The 26835-nt window shown below is 43.3% G+C and overlaps 3 protein-coding genes and 2 pseudogenes across 3 annotated transcripts; 2 read left to right on the top strand and 3 right to left on the bottom strand.

The window, feature by feature from the left end:
• Positions 1 to 4246: 4246 nt before the first annotated feature.
• On the bottom strand, positions 4247 to 5626 carry LOC149098892 (uncharacterized; annotated as a pseudogene).
• Positions 5627 to 5814: 188 nt separating this feature from the next.
• LOC149098891 (uncharacterized) lies at positions 5815 to 7113 on the top strand (annotated as a pseudogene).
• Positions 7114 to 9208: 2095 nt separating this feature from the next.
• LOC149098890 (uncharacterized) lies at positions 9209 to 10162 on the top strand. The gene has a single exon (XM_089277294.1). The coding sequence runs from the start codon at positions 9434 to 9436 to the stop codon at positions 9857 to 9859; it is 426 nt and encodes a 141-aa protein (XP_089133420.1). The 5' UTR covers positions 9209 to 9433; the 3' UTR covers positions 9860 to 10162.
• Positions 10163 to 10851: 689 nt separating this feature from the next.
• Positions 10852 to 12864, bottom strand: LOC149098889 (uncharacterized). Its single transcript, XM_089276736.1, has 3 exons — positions 11731 to 12864; positions 11215 to 11436; positions 10852 to 10980 (listed from the first exon to the last, which is right to left on the bottom strand). The coding sequence occupies exons 1-3, from the start codon at positions 12862 to 12864 to the stop codon at positions 10852 to 10854; spliced, it is 1485 nt and encodes a 494-aa protein (XP_089132862.1).
• An 8-nt stretch (positions 12865 to 12872) lies between these two features.
• Positions 12873 to 16037, bottom strand: LOC149098888 (uncharacterized). The gene is made up of 3 exons (XM_089276735.1): positions 16019 to 16037; positions 12958 to 14670; positions 12873 to 12895 (listed from the first exon to the last, which is right to left on the bottom strand). The coding sequence occupies exons 1-3, from the start codon at positions 16035 to 16037 to the stop codon at positions 12873 to 12875; spliced, it is 1755 nt and encodes a 584-aa protein (XP_089132861.1).
• Between the last annotated feature and the right edge of the window lie 10798 nt (positions 16038 to 26835).

Below are 26835 nucleotides of genomic sequence, written 5' to 3'. Positions count from 1 at the left end.
GTTATTTCGAGGGTTGTTGTTTCCCCTGTTTCGAAAGGGAGGGAACTATTTATAAAGCGTCGGTAAGCCCGCCGATGGAGTTAATTCCTCTCATAGAAGCCAGCCCTGAGTACAAGATAGCATGTTCCTGGACCTATAACTGGCACGAGTGGTTCCTTTTTGGCAGGGAGCGTTAGCGAAAAAAGGCGGCGACGCTATTAACCTTCGTTCGAAGAAAAAGTTTTGTTTTGAAATCTGCGAGTTGCGTGACGTTTTTCTCAGAAGACTGGAACCAAATATTCCCCAGACCCTTGGACGCGCAGTACTGAAAAACATGGAGGACAACTCAAGTTTTTTTTGTTTGGGCCGAAAAAAACGAACCAGAACAGAATTTTCAAAAAAAATACGCTCAGTCAACGCGCTGTAAGTTATTTTTTCACCACAGAAGCTGCCGAAGTGAAGCGAGAAGGAGGAAACGAGAAAATAGCGAGATTTGATCGCAGCATTCGATCGATCGTAACATGAAATATTCCTTCAACAAGGGACTCAATCGAGCCTGTTTAAGTCTTCTTTGCTTCTCGCATGGCTTCAACGACTTGATATGTTACCTGTCTGGCCTCTTTCTGCCAAGCGGGTGTAGAAAGTTCCATGAAAATAAAGCAAATCGCGTGGAAAAGCACAATCATTTTGGCCTTCAGAAGTGCTGTTGTGATATAATTTATTCAGCCTATCTCTAAATATAGCTCAAGCATGACATCATCTCGCATCCCAAAAACGCATACGTATGTATATACTGCGAAATTTAGGAAAAGGACAGAGAAGCTACACCACAAGTGAAAGGGGAGGCGGACGGATCAATGTATATAGCTTGCTGCATTATACTATTTATCAGCGAGCAAATGAAGGTGCTTTTGGATATGAGGGTGGCCACCTCTGATTCCTAATACGGCACGTACAGACGCTTGTCAGGGGTATGGGGTGAGGCCGTCCACGGCGACAACCCCGGGTGAACCCACCCCGGCCCAGTGGAGACTGGGGGGTGCTCAAAGGTCCCTCGGGATTTCAAACCTCGTTCCCGGAGGTAAAACGGGCGACAACCGCCTTGTCAGCGGCGGGAAAAGTCCTAGCCGGGGCTAGGCAAGAACAGCCAACGAGCACCCCCCGACAGGGCTTTTGCCCTTTTGTGTGACCTGTCACGCAACGTCACGCGTGAAGGTAACGCGGTGTAACACAATCATCTGTTTTTAAAAAGACTTAGAGATAGTTTTGTGTTGTTTCGCTCAAAATTTAGTTCAAATTTGTGCTGTACTCCGCAAGTTTTTTTCTATATTCTTCCCGAACCTGAAATTTTTTTCAATATCTGGCTGGATTAGATTTGCTTGTATTTGCGCAAAGTTTGAGCGTAAAGTCTCTTTAAGTTGGCGATATTTCTGCATTTCACGTGTGATCAGTTGAAACTCCGTGTCAGAAACCCGATTATCATTCAGAGCTTGTGAGACAGAGCAGTTTATCGAGTCACGTTTTGCAATAGCCAGAGAATGGATTCTCGAGTGCTTATTAACTTTGCGTTCAAGCTTCTTGTTGACAACGGACAGGCCAGTGGAAACTGCGCCAGATAAAGCTGCTATCCCGGCAACAGGCGCGCCGATAACAATTCCAACACCAGTGAGTGATGTTGCAACAGCCCCAGAAGACAGAGCTGCCGTGACAGCGCCAAGGCCAACCACGGAATAGTGAATCGCTTTCCGGGCTTTTTTATATTTTTTCAACACAAGCCTGTAATGCTCAACCTCAGCAGATATTTCTTTTTCAATTTTACTTACCTCAGTTAGCCGGAAATTCTCGGCATTTGTCGTTTCGGGAAGGCTTGGCTTTCAATCTCGGCAGGCGGCGCGCTTGGTGTTAACACATTTGCAGAAGACATTGCATATAAAGAAATTTAATTCAACTCTGATTCAGAAAGAAGAGGGAAGCCCTTGAAATCAAAGAGTTCACCATTTTCATCTTTCACGCTAATGGTGATGCTATTTATAAACTCGCCTGCAGAGCAGTCTCGCAAAACCTGTTGGGGAGAAGCCTGGTAGCTCACCTTTTCATAAGGCTTCCCTTTCACATCAAACAGGGCTAATACATCTGACCTTTTGCCATTGAACAAATTCCGTTCTGTGTCGATCAAATTACAATGAATAAAATATGTCGTTGAAGCTGTAAGCCTTTTTACGAAGGTTATAAGATTCAACTTTCGCCCAATACCAAGCAAACCGGCTAAATCTCGATCAAGTTCAATCAGTTTTAACCCAAAATTTTTGATAACAAGCTGGCCAGCAGGTTGATTTATTTCTGTCTCCAGTTTATATGAATATTTTGCGAACAGACCGTCTATTTCTTTTGCCAAGCTTTCTAAATTATAACGGCCTGGGGTTATTTTACTAACTGACCAAGCTCTATCTTTGTTTTTATCTCCCAAGGAGCCTGAACCTTCTTTTTTCAAAGTGTCCCAGCTGTTGTGCAAACTACAAGATATGAGTTTCATGAAATGTACTTTCGGTATCGGCTCTTCAAAATAGATAGTCTCGCCGTTCTGTTGTGCGACAATAGTGAGAACAACCATTTTTATATTTAACAAACAAAATTGCGTTCAAATACGATGGAGAATTTGTGGAACTCTCCTGAGGTTTTGAAAAAAGCGGATGCCGCTAACAAAAAGGAGTGGACAAATTTTTTAAACCACTTTCCAAAAGCGGACAAAAGCCGGTTCGTTTCGCAAGAAAACATCGACGAGAAAAACAACGCAACAGCAGAGGTGTTTTTCAAAGAAAGCGAAGGCACGTTAAAAAGCGTCTTCGGCTCAGACAGAAAATATTGGAGCGCCGAAATGAAAGAAGCGCTTGGTTTGGGAGACAGCGGAGGTTTTCCTTATCAACTGTCGCCACTTGGTTCAAAAGTTTCCCTGCCCATCCCTGCGGTACCTTTCGACGGAAAGGCGCCAAGCTTGAAGAAAATATTCAACGCCGAAATCAAAATCTACGTCACGCCTGATTAGTATTCACGACAAAATTCAGAGAAATATTCCAAGAAACCAAACTCAGGCACACTTCTGGAACCGAAGCAAAACACTGGTTAGGAGGGCCAGACATGAAATATTGGCCGCAACAGCTCAACTTCGCGGTTTACTGCGCGACACAAGGTTTCGGAGTTTCTCGCGAAATCTTTGACGGCGGGATGAATCTCCCACCGCAGATAAGAGCTTTCTACAAACTCCACGTGTATTTCACGGTCAGGCGCATTTTGTACCAGCTAGGAGGAATTCAGAGCATGAGCGCTTTGCCCGGAGACCCGCCTTTCAACCAATTCAACAATCATTATGACGTCGCTTCGTACAAAAGGATATGCAGCGAGTTCGGCATTGACCCCTCGAGTGATTTTCGCTTCACGCACGGGCCAAACCACGGCCTGGGAAGTGTTTACATCTATGTGAGCGGCGCAGGCGCGTCGAAAACTGACTACCTATACCCGGGATGGAACAAATTCAGTGATGAAGGGGGAAAAGCGATTGAAGGAGACTTGATTTATTACATCGAGCCTGATGCCGCTTCTGATACCCAATCAGACTGGTTCGCGCCAAATACAGCATCAGGTTTGACGCAGGCGGGCTTGGCGCGAATCAACCAGTCAATCGAGGCTTTCGTTTACTGCATCCTGGGCGCGCAAGTCAACGTCCGCAGCAGCATTCTCGGCTCAGGTGGCCGGGCGAAAGAAGCCCAAAGCGAGTTCATGGTGCTGATGGAAAGCGTGATCACACAGCCAGACCTGGCCGCGAGCGTGCAAAGGTACCAGCTCTCGGTGGATCAAGCGAAGGTCAGGCTCAATCTTGCTGTAGCTCCCATGGCCTGGCTCATGCCCGCACAAATGATAATCAACACCGCAAGCACGGTCGGTTACAACAACAAGCTGAAACAGGCGGTCTCCGGGATGAAACTGGGAGTGAACAACGAGGTAAATCCAGACACAAAAAAAGCTGGGCTCAAAATCATGGCAGGCGGCCCGTCAAAGATTAACCCTCCCAACAGCCACCCGTCCAACCCGATACACAAAGCCGCAAAGGCCGAATCAAGGAAACCAGCTCCGTCCGAAACTCAACAAGCACAGGCGCAAAAAATAGAGCCCAAGGCTCCGGATAAAACATCGCAACACGAAATTAACAAAACAGCTGTCATCATCGGTGTAGTTGGATTATCGGCCTTGCTGTTCATGGCTTGGCGGTAAGTTAACGCTGCTTCTTAAAATATTGTTCGAACAAAAAGGCCACCGCGGCAAGAATAAGCAGCCAGGTGTGCTCGGCCAGAAACCCGATGGCTTGGCCTGCAGCTTTGAAAAGGAAGTTCACAATCGAGCCAATCAGCCCGGGCAATATGGAAGCGAATTTTTTGCCTAGCTCTTTTAACCCATTTGCCACAGCCTTACCAGTGGCTTTCAAACCTCTGGTGAGGACCCCGATAACAGCTCCGATTGTGGTCCCCGCGGCGAGAATAATAGCTGTCAGCGTCACGCCATATTTTTTGAAAATGTCTTTCACCCTTCCCAAAAGAGGCTTCTCTCCACCCAATTCTTCAAGCTGAGCCGTTATCGACCTAATCTCTTCATCACGTGTCTCTATTCTCCCCCGCGCGGCCTCTTTTTCTTCAGGTGTGGCATTTTCATCTTTCAAAATCTTCGTGTCTTCTTTATTATCTTTTTCCAGCTTTTCTCTGTCCATTTGTAGATTCTTTATTTCTTTTTCCAAGGCAGCACTTTTCACGCCAAGTTTTGTTAGGAAAACTTTTTCATCTTCGGTTATTTTTGCATAACTTTCTTGAAGCTCCGCAAGTTTGTTTTTTGCCCCTTCTATTAGTCCAGGCGGCGCATCAGGGTCTAAAGTCTTGTTTCTTTCAAGCCTGATTCGCCAGTCCAGCGCCTCTTTTCGTTTTCTTATTACTTTGAGAGCTTCACTCGCATTTTCTTCTTCTTCTTCTTCAAAATCTGCAGCTTCTGAATCTTCGATCAACTGAATATCTCTCTCCGCTTGTTGCTCTGCGAACCTTTGAATATGTTTTTCACTAACCTTTTGATGTTTTGTTTCAAGACTTATCAATTCTTCTTTTCAGTTTGTCAATTTCCTCTTGCGAACCCTCTGCATTTTCAAGATCTTCTATCTGGCTTTGTTTCTTCTTTATGGCTTCTCTTAATTCATCCATTTATTTTTTTATTTTTTTTCTCTTTCTTCGTATTGCTTCTCTTTGAGCTCTTTTCGTTTTTCGTATACAGTTTGTTGAACCTTCTCGTATTTGGAAGGCCCGAGAGCATCTTTTATTTCTTTTGAAAGGTTTGGATTAATCTGATCTTTTCCCGTTCTCCTGTTTTTGGTGAACAGGTCATACGTTTTTTTGCCAGCTCCAAACATTTTGACTTGGAGCTTCCCCTTCGAGCTGTATGAAACCTCAAGCTCGCTTGATCTCATGTCCTGGAAGATATCTTTTGTAGCAACCCACGCTTGGTCACTCAGGGTCTGAGCTCCGGTGAAAGGGGTTTCCGCATAAGAAGTTGCAGGCAACCCGCTTTTTTCAGTCTCCATTGTCTGCATTGGAATTTCTTCTTTACCATTTGGCGTAGATGCATTTTCTGGGATGAAAGGAGACGTTTCGTTGGCATCTCTACCTTTATCAGCGTCATCATCATCCAAATCGTATGGGTCATAAGCAGGGTTTTCAAAGCTTGTTCCTTGACCTTCCTCCATAGCGATATATTGCAAAGCTTGTTATTTTTTAAATTAGGAAATAATCGCCGGCGTATTATACAATGTCAGTTCCAGAGAACCTTCGCCCTTCGCACAACGAAAAGACATTATACGGCATGCAGGCCGAGCGCACGGTCAAGCGAATCACCTTTACCCCCGATGAAGCCAACCCCGGCAATAAGCCGTACGTTTCCGTACCCAAGCTGAACGTGAACGAGGTTCTGGTGCCGGGCTCGCTAGCGCTTGTCTTTGACATCGACCTTTCTGGAGGGCACGCTAACAACCTCCTCGTCCAGAACGTCACGAGGGCGCTCGTTGACAGGCTGGTCGTGAAGTTTGCGGGCACTATCTTGCAAGACACGGTTGGGCACGACTTATATAAAGCTTTCGAAGACCTTTTTCTTTCGCAGGACGAACGAGACAACAGGATTCTCGAAGGGATTCAGAGCGAGGATCTATGCAAGATCCGCTCAGGCGCGGGAGACAAGAAAACCTCGGGCGTCGACGCTGAAAACAAGCTGAACGAGGTATACGGAAAAAAGTACCGGATCAGGCTTGACCACCAGATCTTGACCAACCATGGCGTTTTCTACCCCCAGGCCCTTTACAACGACCTCACGTTTGACCTAAAACTTGCTGAAGCTATACACGTTGTCAAAGGCTCCGACACAGCCCAGCTGAAATACAAGCTCAAAAACATCCAGCTCGAGTACAAGCAAGACTCTGGCAGACGAGGCGCGGAGCGTTTACTCCAGCGGCAAAGAGTTCACTTACGACCACGTGATGCATGAAAAAGAGGTGGCCTTCAAAAAAGACACTGACACGAGGATCAACATCAAAGTCAACGCCCAAAGAAGGTCACTAAAAGCGCTCCTTCTCCTGTTTGTAGAGCCGCATACTGCTGGCGACAGAGATTCAGAAAAATTCATCTTCCCCGATCTGACGAAAGTCAGCGTCACGGTCAACGGCTCGCCCAACATACTTTACAACAACGGCATTGAAGGCAAGGACATGTGGGAAGAGGCCAGCAACCTTTTTGTGAAAGAAAAAAATATAACCGAGCACATGAATATGACAAAGTTTTACACCGGTGATAAGTTCGGGCTTGTGATTGACATGCGCTCCATGGCTGACCAAGAAATGCACGGCAGCGGCACTCGGATTGTGAACTGTACGGACGGTGTCCAGCTGGAAATTGAGCGGAAAGCCGAAGGCTCAGGCGACGTAAAATGCCATGTGTTCGTCATCGCCGACTCCCAGTTCAACGTTATGGACAGGCAGCTAGAATCTGTACAGTTTTAATATGAACATGGACCCAAGCAAGATACCCTTCAACGCTCTCATTGTGGGGCCGACGAATTCAGGCAAATCAAGGTTTCTTGTTGACCAGATCTACGGCCCTTTCCGCTTCAAGTTCGACTACATCGTGCTCATCTGCCCGACATTCGCGCACAACAAGACCTACCAAGGAATTGGTGAAAATGATCCAAGAATGGATGTGATAGTATGCGAGCAGCACGAGGTGGAAATGTGGTTGAAGATCGTGAGATGGCTTTTCGTGGGCGCCAACACGCTCATAATCCTAGACGACTGCGCAGCCTCCAAAGATGTGAAAGGGCGTACAGGCGAGCTGGTGAATCTCGCCTTTTCTGCTCGGCATACGGGCATCAGCGTTTGGGTGCTGACTCAGAAGATGACCGGCATAACATCTTCCTTCCGGGAGAACGTGGCGGCGATCCGCCAGGACAACGAAAGCCATCTTTGATGATTACGCTGGCGAACTCTCCCCGGATGAGTACAAAGGTCTGGTTTCAAAGCTGAAAGAGCGAAAGTTCTCTTATCTCGTGTTCTCGCTTCGCCACCCCTACGGGGTAAAGTTATTTTGAACAAAAAAAAAACTGAAAGGTGTATATAGCCTTGAACAATGGCTGGAGAAGAGGCCGCGTTAGCAGAAGTTATGAACCTTCTTCAAACCGAGCCCGAGCCGAGCGGGCCAGCAGGTGGCATGGTTCCAACCGCCCCCGGACCTGACATTCCTGCTCTTCGTGAGCAGCTGGCCGTGCTAGTGTCTACAGGCAAAGCCAAAGAGGCGATCGGAGTGCAGTTAACCCACGAGCAGGTGAAGCGCCTGAGTGACAAAGAGGTCGAAAAATTTACCAAACGCTACGAGATGTACGTGGGCTCAAAGACAACAGAAAGCCTGATCGACGGCTCTATTTTTCTTGTATCCAAAGCGGTCGGAATGGCAGTCAACATCAAAGATATCGGCGCTTACCAAAAAGAACTTAGAAACGACTACATCATAAACAAAGAGCTCTCCAATCTGGCCGGCAACCTTGCTTTGAAGTGCGGCCGGTTTCTTGCTGCGGCCAATGCGGTGTTCATCACCACAAAACATATTGATTTTAGTGCACAGTTGTCGGAGCAGATCCACCCTTCTCGTGATGAATACGGCTATCCGCTTGAGGGTGTTGAAGAAGTACCCGGATCAGCAACTGCAAAATAACTGGGCAGCAATCATCAACAACTGCTGAGGAGTCACAAAAATGTTATTAATTAAACATTTTTCATTTGCTTAGAATACACATTTGTTTCAGAATGTCAACCGAATAATCCGAGAGCGCACCTCAGGTCGAGACCCAGACATCACCTGCCGGCGATATCACACAGCAAGCGACAACTCCGACTGCAACCACGAAGCGCGTAAAAAATCCAACGCGTGTGGCCGCTGGAAAAATGGTTGCCGAAAGAACGCGGCTGGCCCGGGAACAACAGAAGAAAGCGGCAGAGGCTTATCTCGCGGAAAATAAGGCGAAAGCCACCACAGCGGCCCACGAGCCAGCCCCGACTACAGAAGGCGAAAGCCCAAAGAGCAGCGGAGAAAAAATATCGGCCTCAGTACCACCCAGTGGCTTGCTGTTGGCAGCATAGTCGTTTCACTTATCGGGATTTATTGCAAACGTGAAGAGCTCAAGGCTATGGCCAAGGCCGCATTCGACAAAAAAAAAACCGATGCCCGCGCCTGAGCCCGCGCGTGTTGAGCCAGAACCTGCTCGCGCGACCCAGCAAAAAGGATTAAAAAAAAAGATTTTAAACTTTTGAGTGAAATATATATCACGATGCTAGGACTTAACGTTCAACAGAAGATTATCGCTTTCGCCACCTCTTTTGGTGTCACGTATGTGTTGTTAGGCTTAAGCAAAAATGTTCTTATCGCGACATTCAAATTTTTGAATGCAGCTTTTGACGATAAGGACGGAGAAGAAATAAGAAAAAGAAAAATGGAAAAAGAAGTAAGAAGAAGAATAGGAGAAATACTAAGAAGAAGAGAAGAAGTAGTAGAAGAAGAAGAGGAAGCGGAAAAAAAGACAGATTAATTTATTTTAAACTTTCGTTTTTATTTATATCATCCGCTATCATGTCCGACAACAAGCTTGTCAAGACCGTCATTGACGCCGCAACTCTCACGGGATGAGCCGCGGGCATCGGCTGGACCGTAAAAAAGGTTGTGAAAGAGAATTTCACTTCTGATCCCAGCAGCAGCGCAATGAATTACGTGAAGTTCACCGCCGTCATGGCTGGCAGCATTGCGCTCAAAAAGTACCTTGAGGACCAAAAATTCCTCCCCGACAGCGTCTGAAATTAATGATTTGAAAAAAAGACGCCACTACATAGAACACCATGGCGAGCATCGCAATTATGGTTGGCGGGGCTGTGGTGAACGCCGCGGCTTTTATCGGAGGCAATTATCTGGCGGGGGCGCTTGGAGGAGGCGACAAAGCTGCACTTGAAGAAAAAAAGCGCCATGACAAAGCTCTCGAGGCGTACCAAGCGGCTTACGCCAAATACACGCGCGACCGCACCAAACTTCTCGACTGGATTGCGACCAACGCGCAAATAAAGGCGGAGGCCAAGCAGAACTTCACCAACACCGACTATGCCTTCAAACTCCACAACCAGGCGCATCCTGACGAACAGATGATACCCCCCAAGGAGCCCAAGTTCTCAGATTTCTATCAGCCAAGCGAGCAGCAGAAAAACGGTGAACTCATGTTCGTGGGCGCCGGGGCGCTCGCTCTGGGCTGCTTAGCCTTCCGGTTCCTTTAAACTTTTTTACGCCTTACTTATATGGACGCCAAACTCGCAAAGATATACTACGGCCCCGGGGGCTACTGGAAAGGAATCGCCGCGATAAAAAAATTAGCCGAGGCCGCCAAGGTACCTGAAGAAACCGCAAAAAAGTGGCTGATCAGGCAAGCGCTCTGGCAGATATTCCTCCCCGCGCCGAAGTAAATTCCTCGACCGAAATTCGACGTTCCCACACCCAACAAGGTCCACCAGGCGGACCTTCTTTTTCTGCCGCACGACAAGTTCCCTCGTGGCCGCAACGTTTTCAAATACGCGCTGACCGTTGTCGACGTGGCCACCGCTACAAAGAGGCCGAACCCCTGACTTCGAAGAATTCTGATGAGGTCGCCCAGGCCTTTCAGAAGATTTACAAGCGCTCACCTCTCAAATGGCCTGAAATGCTGCAAGTTGACCCCGGGCGCGAATTCATGGGCGCTGTCACACAAGAGATGGACAAGCACAAAACATATATCCGGCGCGGGCGCGTTGACATTCACCGCGACCAGGCCATTGTAGAACGTTTCAACTGCACCCTGGCTGAGCGGTTGTTCGGGCACCAGTACGCCGTGGAAATGCTACTCCCTGAGGGCCAGCGGTCCACTGCCTGGGTCAAAAGACTTCCTGAAGTTGTTTCGGCTTTGAACAACGAGGTCACAAGCCTTATCGGCAAGAAACCCGCGGTTGCCATCAAAGAAAAATTTGTTTATGCAAGGCCGTCGACACCTTACTCGAGGCCTGTTGGAAAAAGCGAAAAAATACTCCCCTCTCTTGTCCAAGTTCGTTATCTCTACCAGCCTGGCGAGCTTGAAGGGGGCGTGAAAAGAGCCACGGATCCAATCTGGTCTTTGCAAGTTTACAACATTGAAAGATCTTTCACCAAACCGGATCAACCCGTTCTCTACTATTTGCGCGACGGACCCAAACGCGGCTTTGTTCGTGAAGAGCTGCTCGTTGTCCCTCCAAACACACAGTTACCCCCAGAGCAACTTTGAAACTTCAGCTTCTAACTCTCTAGGTTCATCATCCGTTAATGTAGGCAATATATCAAAGCTGGTGTACCCGTAAGCTTTTGTATGGATACCATCGTCACCTATCCATCGCTTTGAATCGAACGGTGAAAGCGAAATTTTGTTTAGATGCATACCGTAGATCTCGTGTCCCTCGCTTCGAAGAATGTTCATTCCATGCCATTGCTGCTTCGTACCGAAAAGCGTTTCCTTGTAATTTTCATGCGTTATTTGTTTCTTGACAACGCTCTTTTTTACGCCCTTCGCTTTTTTGATATTTTTTTCGTCCGCCTTCAAGATAGAGTACATTTTTGGTCTCATACACACGCACTCTGCCATGGGGGTTCCTGCACATTCATCTTTCATTTTGCCCAAGACCTTTTTGTTGGTGTTTGAGCGGAGAGGATGCTCCTTCGGGTAGTCGCTCGTGTCGTAAAGGTCAATGTTGTTTTTCATGTCTTCGTATACGTCTTCTGTTTCGATCTCGACAAGAAGGCTGTCGGTGTCCGTGTATAGCAGCTCGCACTTTGAGCCGTACTGCTTTTTAAGCTCATTGTAAAAGAAGTCGTACATCAGGATCTTGCTGTTGTCGAGGATCGTCATCCCCGTGTAGACCGGCTTGTTGAGAAGCAGCTTGCTTTTTCGCATGTCGATTCCTGCAATGTCGTTTGAAAATAAAACATGCCTTGAGTACAAAGGGCTGGCGATCAATTTCCTTATTTTGTCCGTCTCATTGCTGCGCACTATTTTTATGTCAACACGGTTACGCAGGTTTTCCATGGTTTTGCCGAAAACTGAGTTATTCATGAGCTTGTAAAAGTTCTTTTCAAAGTCGCTCTTTGCCTTTTTTCTAAATTCTGTATTCATCCTGATGTACGGCTCCATCCAGCATTCTTGTTCGAACTCCAACACTCTGTGTACGCGCTTCAGTTTCATGCCCTGCTTCAGATAAAACTGCAAGTTTCTGTAATGCACGACATAGTTGCTTTTGTCCTCAAGCGTCAGCAGCAGCTTCTTGCTCTCCGGGGGTTTCAGATCCAGGTCTTTCATCAACCTCTTTTGGTATTCCGACATCCATTCTTTTTTCACGGCCTTTTTCTCCGGCGCCAGGGGATAGCTGTTGTGCTCCTCATTCAGTTCTGCTGGATATTCAAGATCAACTTCAAGAATCCAACCATTCTTTGCGTTTTCTTTTTTCTTCAGGATCTCATCCTCTGTGGGCATGACACGTTTCCATTTGAAATCTCTTTTCGGGAGGGGCTTGCTCATTGCCCATCCGTAAAGGTTGTTTGCGTCGAGATACATGATGTATTTTTTTGGCTTGCTTGGGTCATAGTCAGGTACTTGCGGGTTGTTTGCTTTGGCGTACCTCTTGCTTACCATGGAGATTCCGCCCCGCATTCCCCTTTCCACGAAGAGATGCATTTCAAGGTCTGTGAATAGCTCAAGCTCCACCCCCGTCTTTTTCAGGAGCGCGTCCCAGCTCAGGCCTGGGGACGTGAAATAATGCGCCGGATCTAACCCGTACTGCTCTTGGCACAGGTTTCGGAAGTTCTCAAAAACATCCGCCAGCAGCGCGACGTCCGTTTTCACGTAAAGATCGTGATAATCGCCTAGCGTTTTGCATCCAAAAACCTTCCAGACAGCCTGCGCGTGCGCGTACTCTTCGTCTGTTATATGCTCGTCGTTCAGCTTGCTGTAAAACTTCTCTTTGTCCGGAGGCCTTGTCTCGCCGAATCTCCCCCATGAGTCCATGTACTCGTAAGGGTAGATCCCTTTTTTGTAAAGCAGGTCGCCGCCTTTCGAAATCGTTGATGTTATTTTCAATGACTCCTTCGGCGTTGCGCTTACAAGTGAATCAAGCCTTCCTTGCAAAAAGTTCAAGCTGTCGATGAAACGCAGACCTCCGACTGAAAATGTGATGTATTTCTCCATGTTGTTGGCGACGCATTTCACCTCTTTCTGTAGCTGCGACATCGCTTGCATTAAATGGTGTGCGTCGTAGCCCCTCGTTGTGAAATACGACGGGTATTTGGTCCGTCTTGGGATTTATTCGCAATTTGTTATTGCATTCGCTCTGCGCGGCTCCGCGGTACCTGCCCGTTATGTGGCAATGGTCCTTTACCGCGTCTCTGAAGTTTTTCTGAAGTAAAGGGTTTCCACAGTACTTACAGTTTTCCTGTGACTTTGCTTCCAGCTGGTCTTTTTTGTCTTCCAGTCTTTTTAGCCTTTGAACGCCCCATTTCTGCTCTTTCTGTGCCATGTAGAAACATTTTTTGTGGCCTTGGCCCCAGTAACTCCATTTTTCACTGCCTTCTTCACCGGCTTCTTCGACGTTCCAAACAGGTAAAGGATCTAAGAATTCGTCTTTTATCAGACTTTTGTTACAAATGTGGCAATCAGTTGCTTTTTTGAATTTTCCCCAGTCTTCGGCCGTCATCACAATCGGCTTTGGGGTTGCCAAACTCTCTCTTATTTTCACCTCTTCCTTCAGAATGTCACTTAAAAACTTTCCCAGCGCGTTTTCACCCCTGTAAACTTTTGACCCTACCACTTTACCGTCGCTTCTCGCAACAATGTAAGAGTAACCGCATGCCTCGTGCCTTTCGGTCTTCTCTGTGTAGCTTTTTTGATTGTTCTCTGGCCCACGCTCAAAGCCTGGAATCTTTCTGACTAAAGCCTCGAAGTCCGCGTATGTCACGTAGGGCTTCTTCATCTGTTTGTGATGGTTTTGGAATGAAAGGGTGTTTTTCCCCTCCTCTGGCATCTCAATCCTTGTCGGCCTGCCGTTCACACCGTTACAATATTTTTTGTGTCTTTCCAGCAAGTCTGCTCTTGAGAAACCAGTTAACCACAACATGCAATAGTGCTTTGCATTTCTGTTCTTGCTCTGATCGAAGAGCAAAGCGCTTTCTCTTTTTACGTGACAATATTGCTGAATTTCCCCTGACTCAATTAACATCAGGTTTATCCGCGGCACATTCGCTTCTTTTTTGCTTATCTGGTGGACAATCACACAACTGTTTTCCCAGCCAAATACGTTTATTGCGAGTTTTGAGTTTTGTGCCTCGAGCTTTTCTATCTGCTTTACCGGTGTTGGGAAATCGATGCCTCCGTAGTTAATACCGTCGTTAACCGGATATTTGCTTGGTCTTTGCGGGTCTTTTCCGTCTTTTGGAGGGAATAAAGCGGCTCTGAGTGCCCACTTCAAACATTCGTTATCCCTGTTTTGCACGTTGATTATTGCCTTCTTTTTCGCCAGTTTAGCTGGAAGAGGTAAATAGCTCCCTCCGCGAAGTGGCTGATAGCGTGCAACATTCACGTACGCAATCTGTATCTTTTCAACTTCCCATCCTGATCCTTTCTCAGACCAGTGTTCTATTTCTCCTTTTGCGGTTTCAATAAACTCATCGAATTTTTGTTTTATCTGTTCCTCATCATTCCTTTTGAAAACGTGTGGTTTGTCGTCTTTAAAATAGTGCTCCATGAATTGCGTTTCGCCGTTTCTTTCTATTGAAAACTTTACTTGCAACCCAAAACTTACTTTAACGCTATTTAACCTTTTGGTTTCTTGTTCAACCAAATCAGTTATCTTTTCTTTGTTTTCTCTTGCAAACGTTAAAAGATCTTTCTTGTTTGGATTCCTTTTGGATATATCCATTCTCCACACACGGAGCCATTCTTGGAAATTGTTTCGGGATATTTGAAACCCGTCATATAATGCGGTAAAATCTGGTTCTAACGGTTCGGGTAGGTTTATTTTTTCCTCCCTCGGTATTGGGCCTTAAAACATTTGCAGAACATCGGACGAATATCTTGCGGCAGCCATGTCGGCGTATATACTGTACATATACTTCTTCAATAGGGAAAAAAATTCTGGCGCATTTTTGTATATAATCAGTGCAGGCATTTCTTCAAGAAAAAGAATTTGTGTGCCGATTGATTACAGACGTTACTGCTTCGCTGAAGCGCTCGCGCGATTTTATTTTTGTGACACACACATGTAAGGTGAGGGTTCTGGTCGCTGATTTTCTTGCTGTTTTTCCCCGAACCCCGGGGTGGGGTAAGGTGGCGGGGTTCGGGGAAAGGCTGCAAGAATTTCTGCGCCAGAACCCTCACCTTACATGTGTGTGAAGCTACGATTTAGGAAGAAGTCAGACCTCTTGACATACGTTGAGCCTGTCAGTACAAAGCAGCCTGACGCGCCTCCACTCTGTGATTGTCGGATCTTTGATGGCTCAGTTGCATCCACAACTGTTCGATAGCTAAGCTGAAAACACCTTTATTTCGTTAATTATAAATAATCGAGTGGTTATTGTTTGGGATACATACAAGGTGAACATCATCTGGCAAAGATGGCTAGGTGGAAAACGCGGGGCCGGGGTTTCGGGGTACGGGGTACGGGGTCCTGGGGTGTGGAAAACACGGAGTCTGGTGGAAAACACGTGGTCTGGTGGAAAACACGGGGTCTAATTGGAAAACACGGAGGAAACGTTTTTTCGCTAAAATATGAATTTTCCTCACTAAAATAAGGAGTCATTGTTATTTTAAATTGCAATGAAAATCAATTCAGCTTCTCGGCGTGAAACGCGTCTTTCGATCGAAAAACCAAAATAAACATTTCGTGACAAAGAAAACCATTCAAGAGCCAACGTGCCGTGCAGAGGTTTTCATTTGCATGGGGCTTTTATGTTATTTTTTGCAGTAACTCGCGTGTTTTATATATATATATATATATATATATATATATATATATATATATATATATATATATATGTATATATATATATATATATATATGTATGTACCTTTGAAAGAGAATAATGAAATAATAAAGATTGTTTTGCCTGCTATCTTAAATCATGAAAAAGCCTTTCTATACAAATAATCACATTTCGATCGGTCATTATTTATCGCCTGGGGGGTGGCGGAGGATTTTCGGCTAAAGACAGTAACATTTAGCTGATCCCCCATTTAAATGTTATTTTATTAAAGTGTCCCCCTCTTAGCTATTAACAAATTTCATGATACCACTCAATGTCTTCGCACACATATTTACCTTTCGACGTGTATATTTAGTGCTTTTAACGGTCATGTGATAGTAATATTTCTAATCGTGATGCTGACTGACAGGTTAATGAAGCCGCCATGGTGCAGTCTCTTGATCCGTGTCTTCCTCATATCTGATCAGGGTTCTAACAGAAGTTGGAGGCGTCAAAGGCGTCCAATAAAGCATAACAGGCGACATAAATTAAAGTGAGGCCCGATTCGCCCGAAGGGGCAAGCCAACGTACGGGCTCCGGGGTATGTTCCCACAGGAAATTTTGAACTTTTAGGTAGTCAAAGATGCGATTTCATGCATTTTGGGGCAAAGTGTTGCGGAAAATTAGTTTTTCATAATCATAAAATTAGACGTAACAAGTAGCGCTGTTTCACCTTTTAATTAAAATATTATTTTCTTCTTGAAACATCTCAATCTGTAAGTTTTAATTTATTGTTATATGTATACAAATTTCAATGACCGGAACAGGTGGCTACATTCGATTTTACAGTCGGTAGAATTTCGCCGTTCCACTGAGAGCCCTATGACTGATGCCAGTTGACATACCAGCAACTAACCATCCCAAGTGTTTAGAAACTGCAAAGTTACATTTTAGAGTGCCAAATAGCCGTCCACCAAGTCTTTATGGGCATATGACATGTAGTGATCCTCTCTTTTGGGCTCTCAGTTATGACTGATCCCCCCCCCCCCCTGTCATCCTAAAAATCCAATGATCCTCCAAAACTCCTCCGCGCGTCCCCCAATATCCCCCCCCCCCCCATCCAGGAGTCTGATCATTTATGAATCGATAGGGAGGTCCCAGTCGATAGTTAATGTAAAGGGAATAACATTTTGATTTCACCAGAGCAACAGCTACATGAAATAATACAAAAGTATTTATAAACCTGGAATCCGATAATTTATTAAACGACAGTGGCATATCGCTAATGACGTCTCAGTCGGTAGTTGACGCAAGAGAAATAACCTTGTAACTTCACTAGAGCGACATTTTTTGTAAACTCGTGTGTAAGTAGACACCGAAAACGAAATCCACATTCGTGATAGTGGAGATCATTCGCGCTGAAATAATCGCAAGCAACTACCGTAAGGGGCCGACTTCTGTTTTACTTAAAAGCACACCAGAATTTATTTTGGAACTGGCATTTCAAGAAGGTTACTGTATTTTCTCGATTAATAACTCTTTAAGCCCCATTAGCTTTTTTTTGGCTGGGCCACGCATATTTTGTTTTGTTTATTCTTTATATTCTGTGGTAATTTTTCTTGCCATTTCTTGAGGCAGGTAACCGGCATTTAATCGAGCAAATACGGCAACTGTCGCTTTTCATGGTTAAAGGTACTAAGCAAACAAATATTTATTATTTCAATATTTTTTTAAAAGTTAAAACAAAAATCCACGCAAGTTACTGCGAAAAATAAAATAGACGCCCCATTCAAAAGAAAACCACCGCACGGCACGTTGGCTCTTGAATGGTTTTCTTTCTCACGAACTGTTTGAGAAACGCGTTTCACGCAAAGATTTTGATTGCAATTTGAACTAACAAAATTCCGACTTCCCATTTTTACTATTTTTGGCGAATAAGAATGGCTCTTCGTTGTTTTTCACTAAGACCCCGTACCTCGTACCCCGGGGCCCCGGTCCTGCGTTTTCCACCTACCCCGGCAAAGATTCAGCCAGAGAGAAGAGGACTAAAGCTCAGAAAAAGGTGACAGCTGACACCTTTGGATTCCTCCAAACTGGAAAGCATTTTCCTAAGCTAGACAATGCCAGCCATAAAGATCTCTTTTCCCCGCTGACAAGCAGAGTTGCAAACTTCAAGTTTCCAGAGATCAAGGAAGTAAACTTTGCCTCCGACGAATCCGTTGTTGAAAGCAGGGGCTCTACTTTTATACAGAAATGCGTCCACTAGGGAGCTGACACGAGGATAGCTGTTCATGTTCAACAGGTGCTGAATAATGTACACAGTCAGGTTCTCGTGCGCACAGTGGGTACAGGTGTTCTTGTCATAATGATAGGGCTTTTTTCATTATACAGTATTCATCTGCAGTGCAATCTAAATTAGTTCGGGCGTGGAGAAATATGTCCAGTACATCAGTGTGGGTTTCACTTACGAATGTCTTGGCCCTAAAACGTATCGGGCATATTTCCCGATAGTGCCGACATATAGGCCATTATCTTATTGATTGATTAAACGCAACAACCTCCTGTTTCATGGCAAGGGTAAGAAGTCTGATTGCGACACATAAAGTTGTTCACTGACATGACGGAGGCATTTGATTTCCTGTAAGATCACCCTTAATATGAGCTGACCAAGCATGATTCCATTTGCAAGCTTCTGGACCGAGTTACTAATCATAGTAGTTCTCTACCACAAGACCAGCAATGGGTTATAAATGTTAATGAATCCCACAAAGAAATCCTCAGGAACAAAACCAGACCCCAGTGGGAACACAGCTCGTACACGAGTAAATTGCGTGTGCGATATTTTTTTAAAAAGTGAAATTCAGACTTTCATTTCGACTTATTCTACTTTTTTTATACTAATAAATGTGTAACGAAAGGGACAGAAGTAACAAACTTGAAGTTGACTGCTAATTAACAATTAGATTATGAGCTCGAGATTTCTATGAGGTGATAGTTGATGAGACCGAAGGCCGAATCAACTATCACTTCAAAGAAATCGAGAGCGAGTAATCTAATTGTTTTAGTAGGATTCTAACTTAAATTTCCTTCAAATAGCCATTTCAATTATTCCTGGTCTTAGTAAACTTCAAGCTTTCGAGAATTCGCGCGGACTGAATTAATTGTCAATTTGGCATTTGCAGTTGTGTACGCGCGCTTATCAGTTTCTTTCAAAAATTTGGAGCTTTTTTAATTCAAGAAACCGTAAATGCTCATCTTCTAGTCTTCTCAGGAATTTTGTTTATTCATTTTTTTTATATGTCCTTTCAAAACTACGGAGAAACAAGGAAACGTTGCAATTTTGTCGACCAAACCAAGCCACTGCACACTAATGGCTATTAGTAGAATTCTACTAGTATACTAATGCAAATGCTGCAATCTGATTGACTGAGCTACTCGTATACTATCAGCCATTAGTATCACCCAACTAGTGGGCTAATGCAAATCCTGCATTTTGATTGGCTACGCTACTAGGGGATTATTAGTAATAGTCATCGAGTAGCGAAATTGGCGCCATCGAGCGTGACGCTTTCTTTCGTTTTATTCCCAAATAAATATTTCTTCAACTTGCATTTGCTAACTTTATTATTACCTTTTCTGTCCGACTAGTTGGGTGATACTAAAACAATTAGACCCTTCGCCCTCAAGGGCCACGGGTCAATAACCCATTCGGCTTCGCCTCATGGGCTATTGACCGGTAGCCCACAAGGGCTACGGGTCTAATTGTTAATTAGAGTGCAGTGGCTGTCGGTGATCAACAAAATGCGACGATTTATCGTTTTTCCGAAGTTTTGGAAGAAAGTTTAGATGTAAATGGATAATTAAATTCCTCCGAAGACTAAAAGAAGGACATTAGCGGTTTCTTCACTTCAAAAACTTGAAATTATTGAAAACATGGGTGCGCGCGCGTAAATAATTGCAAATTTACCAAGGACAATTCAATGCGTGCGATTTTGTTAACGCGTAAAGTTCAATAATGCGTTGAAAAATCATTAGAAACCGTTATTTGCGTTTATTTCAGTTAGAATTCTACTGAAACAATTAGATTATTCGCTCTCGACTTCTATGAGGCGATGGTTGATTCGACCTGCGGTCTCATCAACTATCACCTCATAGAAATTGTTAAATAGTGTGCAATGGCTCAGCCAATCAGATTACAGCATCTGCGTTAGTATACTAGTAGAATTCTACTAATTTTGCTTATGTAGGACTTACTATTACAGCACGCTTTGAAATCGGAGAAGTTTACCAAAGTAGCATCTCGGTACACAAGCCTGTAGATGGTTTCTTCACCAGAGGGATGGGCTAGAGTGACATGAATGGCAGGTGGAAACCTGTGTGGATGGCTCTTCCTATTGCTGGTTTGCACTGTCACACCATCAATAATAAAAATCCTAACCATTCAATAAATCTTGTGCCGTCATGTCAGGGAACGCATAAACTTGGAAATTTAAATGTGCTCTATAACAAAATTTGAAACCCTGTCGAACTTAAACGTTGGAAAACGTCAAGTTATTAAAGGGTCTTAGATCTGATTAGTTTTAAGGTTACCGTATACCTTCAGATCCTCAATTTTCTTCAAATTTTGATTTTTGGGTCAAAGAGTAATCTCTAATTTCTGAAAAAAAAAATTGAAAAAAAAATATTGGCGGAGAAATGGAGGTTTTACGTTATGGCCGGAAGTAAAAGCTCCCTCTTGATTGACAGCCCTATAACGCGTATGCATTCAACCGAGACGACTTCCGCGGGAATATGGATACCACGAATTGACTGGCTACTCACCTCTACTCAGTTGATCAGCATTGTTAATCCAAGCATTTTTCGTATTAGGTATAATCCTATTAAGTTATAAGTAAACATGGACCACGGAAAAACTCCGTGGACCAGTTCCGAAAAGCGAAAACAGCGAAGAACGAATGAGAATACATCTCTGAGTGAAGAAGCGAAAATTGGCCTCGCGGATGAAGTTATGGCTATCGTATCAAGCGGGCAAAAAGATCGACTCAAGAGAAGAGAAAGGTTCTGTAAAAATTTGGGAACTTGACAGCGATAACAGCGATTTTTACAGTGACTCTTCTGTTGAGTCCGATACCGATGAATCGTCGGACTCATTGAGATCCATTGGAATATTATCCATGCACATTCGCTCCGCTTCGATTTCTTTTGTTTGCTTTCTTCGCCCAGCCACTCTAGCGTTCGTATCCTTTTTCGTCTTCCCCATTTTGCCAGACCAGCTCCAAGAAAAAATCTCTCCGCCTTGAGCGCATTGCGAAACACAATGGTGTTTTGGAGATTCGCGCGTAAATTTTCACCGCGAGGAAAAACTTTCCAAACGCTGCTCAGTGATCCCATGATAACCCAGTTGAAGGCGTTTGTGGGCGGAGTTTGTTTGCGAAGTAAGAGATTTTTCTTATCGCTGTTTTCTCGAATAAAAACAGCGAGAGATACTCAACAGACGGAGCTAGTAATTAACAACAGTAAAATTGATATCACCGATGCATTTAAGCTGTTGGGCGTGATAATTGACAAGGACCTTAACTTTACGGAACATATATCGCAGGTTTGCTCGAAGACTAGCAAAATGATTGGCGTCCTACGAAGGCTGAAAAATCTCATCCCTATACATGCAAAATTACGGATCTATAAGACTGCAATCTTACCTCATCTAACATACTGTAGCTTGGTGTGGCATTTCTGCCGCGCCAGCGACACAAGGAAACTGGAGAGGATCAATGAGAGAGGACTCCGTACAGTACTCTGCGATCGGGTCTCCTCCTATAGTGACCTCCTAATACGCGCCGGGATGACAAGCTTGTACAACAAACGATTGCAAGAGATCGCAATTTTCATGTTTAAAGTGAAACATAGATTACTGCCTAGCAACGTACTAGAGGTTTTTCCAAGATCACCCTCGAGCTACAGCTTAAGGAACTCAGATTTTTACGTACCAAGAGTAAGAACTGTTAAGTACGGGAAACATTCCCTTCGCTTCCTTGGGCCATTGATGTGGTCGAAGTTAGACAATAGGGACAAGAAAGAAACGTCTTTGCAGCGTTTAAGGCGAACATCAGGGGAAGGGACCTCAGTAGACTTGTCGGAGGCGACATATGCAAAGGGCGTCACCTTTGCAACTCTTGAGCCGTAAACACTAGTTATAAGTATTATAAATATAGGTTCGATATTCCGTATTCTAAAGTAGTATCTTAACTGTAGGAATTAGATGTAAATACAAAGAGTGTGCGAAAATGTAGTAAAATTTAATGTAAATAGACCAGAATCGTTTTTATACTTATATTATATTTTAATTTTAACAGTGTTCCCGATTAGTAAGCTTAAGACTAGCTGGAAGACTAGACACTCAAATAAAGTTATTATTATTATTATTATTATTATTATTATTATTATTATTATTATTATTATAACGTACACGTGTCTGCGAATTGTTTATTTCGAAATATTTTTTCTCCGAGAGCGATTTTTGTACGATCGCTTCACATTTTCTAAATCCTATTTAGAAAATGTTCTGTAACTTTGTACTGCAATTGAATATGGCAAAGCGCAGACACGCTTTTTTAGCGCTTTTTGTCCCTAAACTGGGGAAAAAAACAAAATTGGCGAAAAACAAAATTCGCTTTGACTTGAAGCTTCGAAAAGGTGAGTAGGGCGTTCGCAATAAGTGGTCCTGAAAAAATCGGCAATTCATTTCATTTCAAAATTCTTGGTACAGTTTGATAGCCAGCTCTATAAGCTTTAATTTGATATATGGTTTTCGGTATCTACCGCTTAAACCGGACGCGCTACATCGCTTGGACGCGAGACACCCCTGAAGGTATACGGTAACCTTAAACTTCAGAAGGATTGGTAATTATTAGTTTTGGATAATGGTGACGTCACCTGAAAACCGGCAATAGAAGCCAAAGCCTGCTTTGAACTCCTTAGATGTGACTGCAAACAAGAACGTGCTGGCAGATGCAAATATTCCAAAACTAATCTCCTTCTATTAAGATCATTAACCTGATCCTAATAGAATATGTTCAAAACTCCATGTTACCTGTCAGTTTTCAAAGTTGTTTTTGATAACTGAAAACACCCAGACGCCCACCCCCCGAATACTTGATTTGATTTCGGTCAAGCTTGCCGCAAATCTATTTTCATCGTACGACTTTCAATTTTCAAAATAAATATATCAACACAGGATGTATGTGCTCTTCTTTACTCTATTTCTCTATTCATTGTTGGTCCACATTTAGTGTGTGCAAGAAATATCGGCACGTTATTGTCACGTGACTACATCATAGGTACAGGTACTATCTTTTTGTGAAATGAAAAGAGTACCCAAATAATTATTTCTGTTTATGAACAAATTGTCACCGATTATAAACATCTGACTGTTTTTCCAAAAACATGCCTGCAGATATGAACCCCTTCATTCATGTAACCTCTGATTTTGTCGTTGTTCTTGTTGTTGTTGGCTTTCCTAATGGCAGCACCTTGTAAGGCTTAGCTAGCATGAAATGTAGAGAACTTATTTCTGTACGTTTCACTCATTTATTTATTTCTTTTTAATCATTTATCGCTACCCCCGTACCCCTGCTTTATTCAATTGGCGTTAAGTTTAGCCCAGGCTACACTCGTCTGAATTTCAGTTCGCGCCGTGACTCGGAGAAGGGGCTGATCTATTAACGTTCTACTACTGCTGTCTAAAGGAAGTCTACCCGAGGACATCATTAAGTCCAATGAAGGCGCAAGTCTCACGCTTTGCTAGCAAGCGTCGTCCATTATCGTACATGAAAGGGCCCTGAGATGTACTGAAACGGGACGTCATTTAGTCCCGCAATATTAGGCCGTTTGCACTGTGGCGATAATGTTGTGCTCCCTTTAGACAGCAAAGAGCTTTAGCTGCATCAATTAGGGCTTAGAAGTGCAATGGACAAGACATTTCTAGCTGCTGTTGGCGTTATCTGGGTTGAACTTTGATGCGGCTTAAGACTTTCCCACTCGATGAAATTCAAGTACATCCGGGACATTGCTATTTCCGAGCAAAACATGACCACAAACCGAGTGAATGAAATCACGTCAAAGGCCGATCGTGAATAGAATTTCCTTGTTTCATCAATTTTAGGCGTTTTCGGCCTAGCTAACTATCAGAACTGTCTTTGATTCGCTAGTGCGGAAGAGATTTATTTGTGTGGCTTCCGGTCGATAATTGAAGTACTGACAACATACGGAGTGTTCGTTTACTCATAATTATGGCCTAGTTTGTTTGAAGTTCAATCGATTCACGATGTAGGAAGCTCTTGTTCAGTCCATTTAAGACGATGCAGCCGTTTAGAAAGCCACAGATCAGCTCTCCGCCGAGGTTTTGATATGTGTATGTATGTGTTGATTTAGACGCGAATTTCATGTCGAAAGTTCTCTTAATTAAATTGTACAATTCATAATTCAATGAAAAGACGGGTGAATTTAGTCTTCCTGGCTTCAAAAGGCATACAAGAGAGTTATTTCCTTTTATTTGGGCTACGATAAGCCTTGTAGAAAGCTAGCTCTAGGACAGAATTGTACCAAGATTATCAGTGACAAGTCAAATTCTGTGGCTATGTTTTTGCGAATACAGACAGGCATTTTTTAAAACATTTAAATATACAAGCCTCGTTTTCATGCTAGCAAAGAGTGACACAAATGAATTGCTGTCATGCTCCTTACCCCCCCCCCCCCCCGGATAATCAGATCATGTGGCACCCAGCCTAAATTTGTTTGCAGTATCGTAACGAGTTTGTGTGCCAAATAAGGTTGAAGATGTGTTTTCTTCCAGTGGGTAACGATCTTTTTCCCTTAACCACCTCACTATAACGCGCAAGGTTTAATAATACTTCGAGAAGTAATTGGAAATCGTTATTTGAAGTAGATTTTAGTTAAAATTTTACTGAAACAGTTACATTAATCGCTCTTGATTTCTATCTAGTATCTTACCATGTAATTATCATGCCAGAGAAATCGAGAGGCTATGTGTAGGTTGTTGTATTAATTTAGACTTGCATTTCATGTTGAAAACACCGCTAATTAAAGTGGTACTATATGTGATCAAATTCTTACCCCTTGATTCTTTAGATGTATCACACAGAATTCCATGAAAGAATAAAAATGCCGTTCATCATTTGTAAATATCTGATTAGTTCCGGAGATATTTAAGTTTTAAAAACGTGTAAAATATGTAAATGAGATAACTGATGACATCATACACTCAACCCAATATTATATCAGACAGACAGACAAATTATTTCAGCACTGTACCTCTTCAATCACAAAGAATTGGTTTCTAAGAAAGCCGTGCTAAGAAATTACTAAAAACAATACAATTACAAAATTTAATGATATACTACGAGTATAAGCAGATTTGCACGTTGTCGTCATTTGACTACAACTACCAGAATTTCTTTCGTTTTTTCTTAATTGTTTAAATTTTGAATTCTCAGTGGGTTTTAATAACAATTGTCCTGATTAGCACAAGAAACAGAAAAAGTGAAGGATTCTGGTAGTTGTTGTCAAATGACGCCATCATGCAAATCACCTATTTGCAGCACAGACCATTGGTACTTGGTAGGCTAATAGTTCTACAGGAAACAAACCTACGGCTACAAAAAAAGTTATGTTCCCATGGCAACTCACTCATTCCCAGTCCCCACCCACTTGATTTTGATATGTTAGCGATTTTCAGCTCAAAAAACATTAAACGAGGCAACGAACTCGAGTTAACGTATTTATATGCTTGCTGGATCATGCATTTTAGACACCATAAACAAAATCAAAATGAAACATCAAAGGTGGTGGGGAGGTCTGGTAACAAAACTGTTAAGCTGGTATTGTGGAGCACGTCTAGCAGAATCGTACTGCAAAAAATCAAACATTTCTGATTCAAATTGGCTGGGATATCTTTCTTCGTCATATTTGATCAAAATTTGGTTGAGTGTATGACGTCATCACCGGAACAAAAAGAGAAAATGAAAATAGTAAATAGCATTCTCCTCTCATACAGACTACTTGTTTATGTTTTAAAATGGCTTGAATAGGAAAGATGCGATCTTCGTCATAGCACCACTTAAGAGTCCCTGTCCATAAAAATGGAAAATAACTCGGCAAGGGTCCAAAATTCGATTTCGCTCATATTTTCATGGTAGGTAGGCTAGGGCATGACAAAAACTACTGGATAGTTTTTTTGGCAAAATATCCTTTTACTTCAAAGAAATATGTAAATTACCAAATTCCGTTAAAATCGTCATTTGACGCACCATTTTATTAAACAAGTTTGAGAGCCTCGCATGCAAAAGCACATTATTCTTCCGTCTTTAAAACACTCAAATATTTTTGTGCAATGTTTAAATGTGTACTGGGTTGGTTTTAGGGGATGTTGCGTTGTCTTTTTGGGTGCAAAATAATTAGATTTCGAAGACGCGAAATTAAAAATTTGTCTGATTTTTACAGGCAGGCACTCTTAAAATATGCCCAACTCATGATTCAATAAAAAGACCGTGAAGTAATTTAGTGTTTCTGGCCTCAAAAAGGCAGAAACCTTGTCCTAAGCTAGCTCTAGGACAGGAATGAATCAAGATTACCAGGGACTTGTCAAATTCTGTTTTTTGCGAACACAGACAGATAAATTCTTAACATACCGTAAAATTCTGAAAATAACGCCTCCCCGAAAGTAACGTTAATTCTTCACCTTCTTATTGAATTCCGAAAGTAACGTTTCGTCAGAAAGTAACGGGCCACCTGAAAGTAACGGGCCACCCGAAAATAGCGGCCCTTTGAAGAAGTCACTAAAAGAGAAACTTTTTGTTCTCAAGCGCAATGCGGATGGGACAGCCTGACTGCAGGACTGAACAACTTGAAGAGTTATTTGGAATTTTATTTCGAACTAAACTGAATGCTTCTTGAAACTATGATTTATAAGCTGTATTCTAGCAGCAGAGCCAAATGATAATATTGCAGTATATCGAAGTGTAATGAGTTACGTTGCGATATAATGCAACGTTAATCATTATACTTTCGCCCCACAGCACCAGCGATTAGGGCCTTTTTTGTTTATACAGTCTGTTTCGTTTATGTGGGTAGTTAGGAATATTCAAAAAACGAAACTTATAATTCCACGAATTACGTGTCCGCTTTGTCTGAAACGAATGTTACCGTACAAACGTTTTTCAAGCTGCCG

Source organism: Orbicella faveolata, unplaced genomic scaffold (assembly GCF_042242905.1).
Source record: "Orbicella faveolata isolate gen_17 unplaced genomic scaffold, um_ofav_v1 contig_46, whole genome shotgun sequence".
Lineage (NCBI taxonomy): Eukaryota > Metazoa > Cnidaria > Anthozoa > Scleractinia > Merulinidae > Orbicella > Orbicella faveolata.
The sequence above is the reverse complement of the archived record's forward strand: the minus strand, read 5'-3'. Positions and strand labels throughout refer to the sequence as shown.

Bases quoted from the DNA above. Each gene is read 5' to 3' on its own strand.
- LOC149098890 (XM_089277294.1), top strand. From the start codon at position 9,434: ATGGCGAGCATCGCAATTATGGTTGGCGGGGCTGTGGTGAACGCCGCG.
- LOC149098889 (XM_089276736.1), bottom strand. From the start codon at position 12,864: ATGTCGCAGCTACAGAAAGAGGTGAAATGCGTCGCCAACAACATGGAG. The intron at 11,437-11,730 runs GCAAAGAGCGAC...TTTTACAATGAG, and splicing joins ATACAGAATTTAGAAAAAAG to CTTAAAAAGCAGTACGGCTC. The intron at 10,981-11,214 runs GTGTGTATGAGA...TTCGATTCAAAG, and splicing joins GAACCCCCATGGCAGAGTGC to CGATGGATAGGTGACGATGG.
- LOC149098888 (XM_089276735.1), bottom strand. The intron at 12,896-12,957 runs GCAATAACAAAT...TTTCACAACGAG, and splicing joins CGGAGCCGCGCAGAGCGAAT to GGGCTACGACGCACACCATT.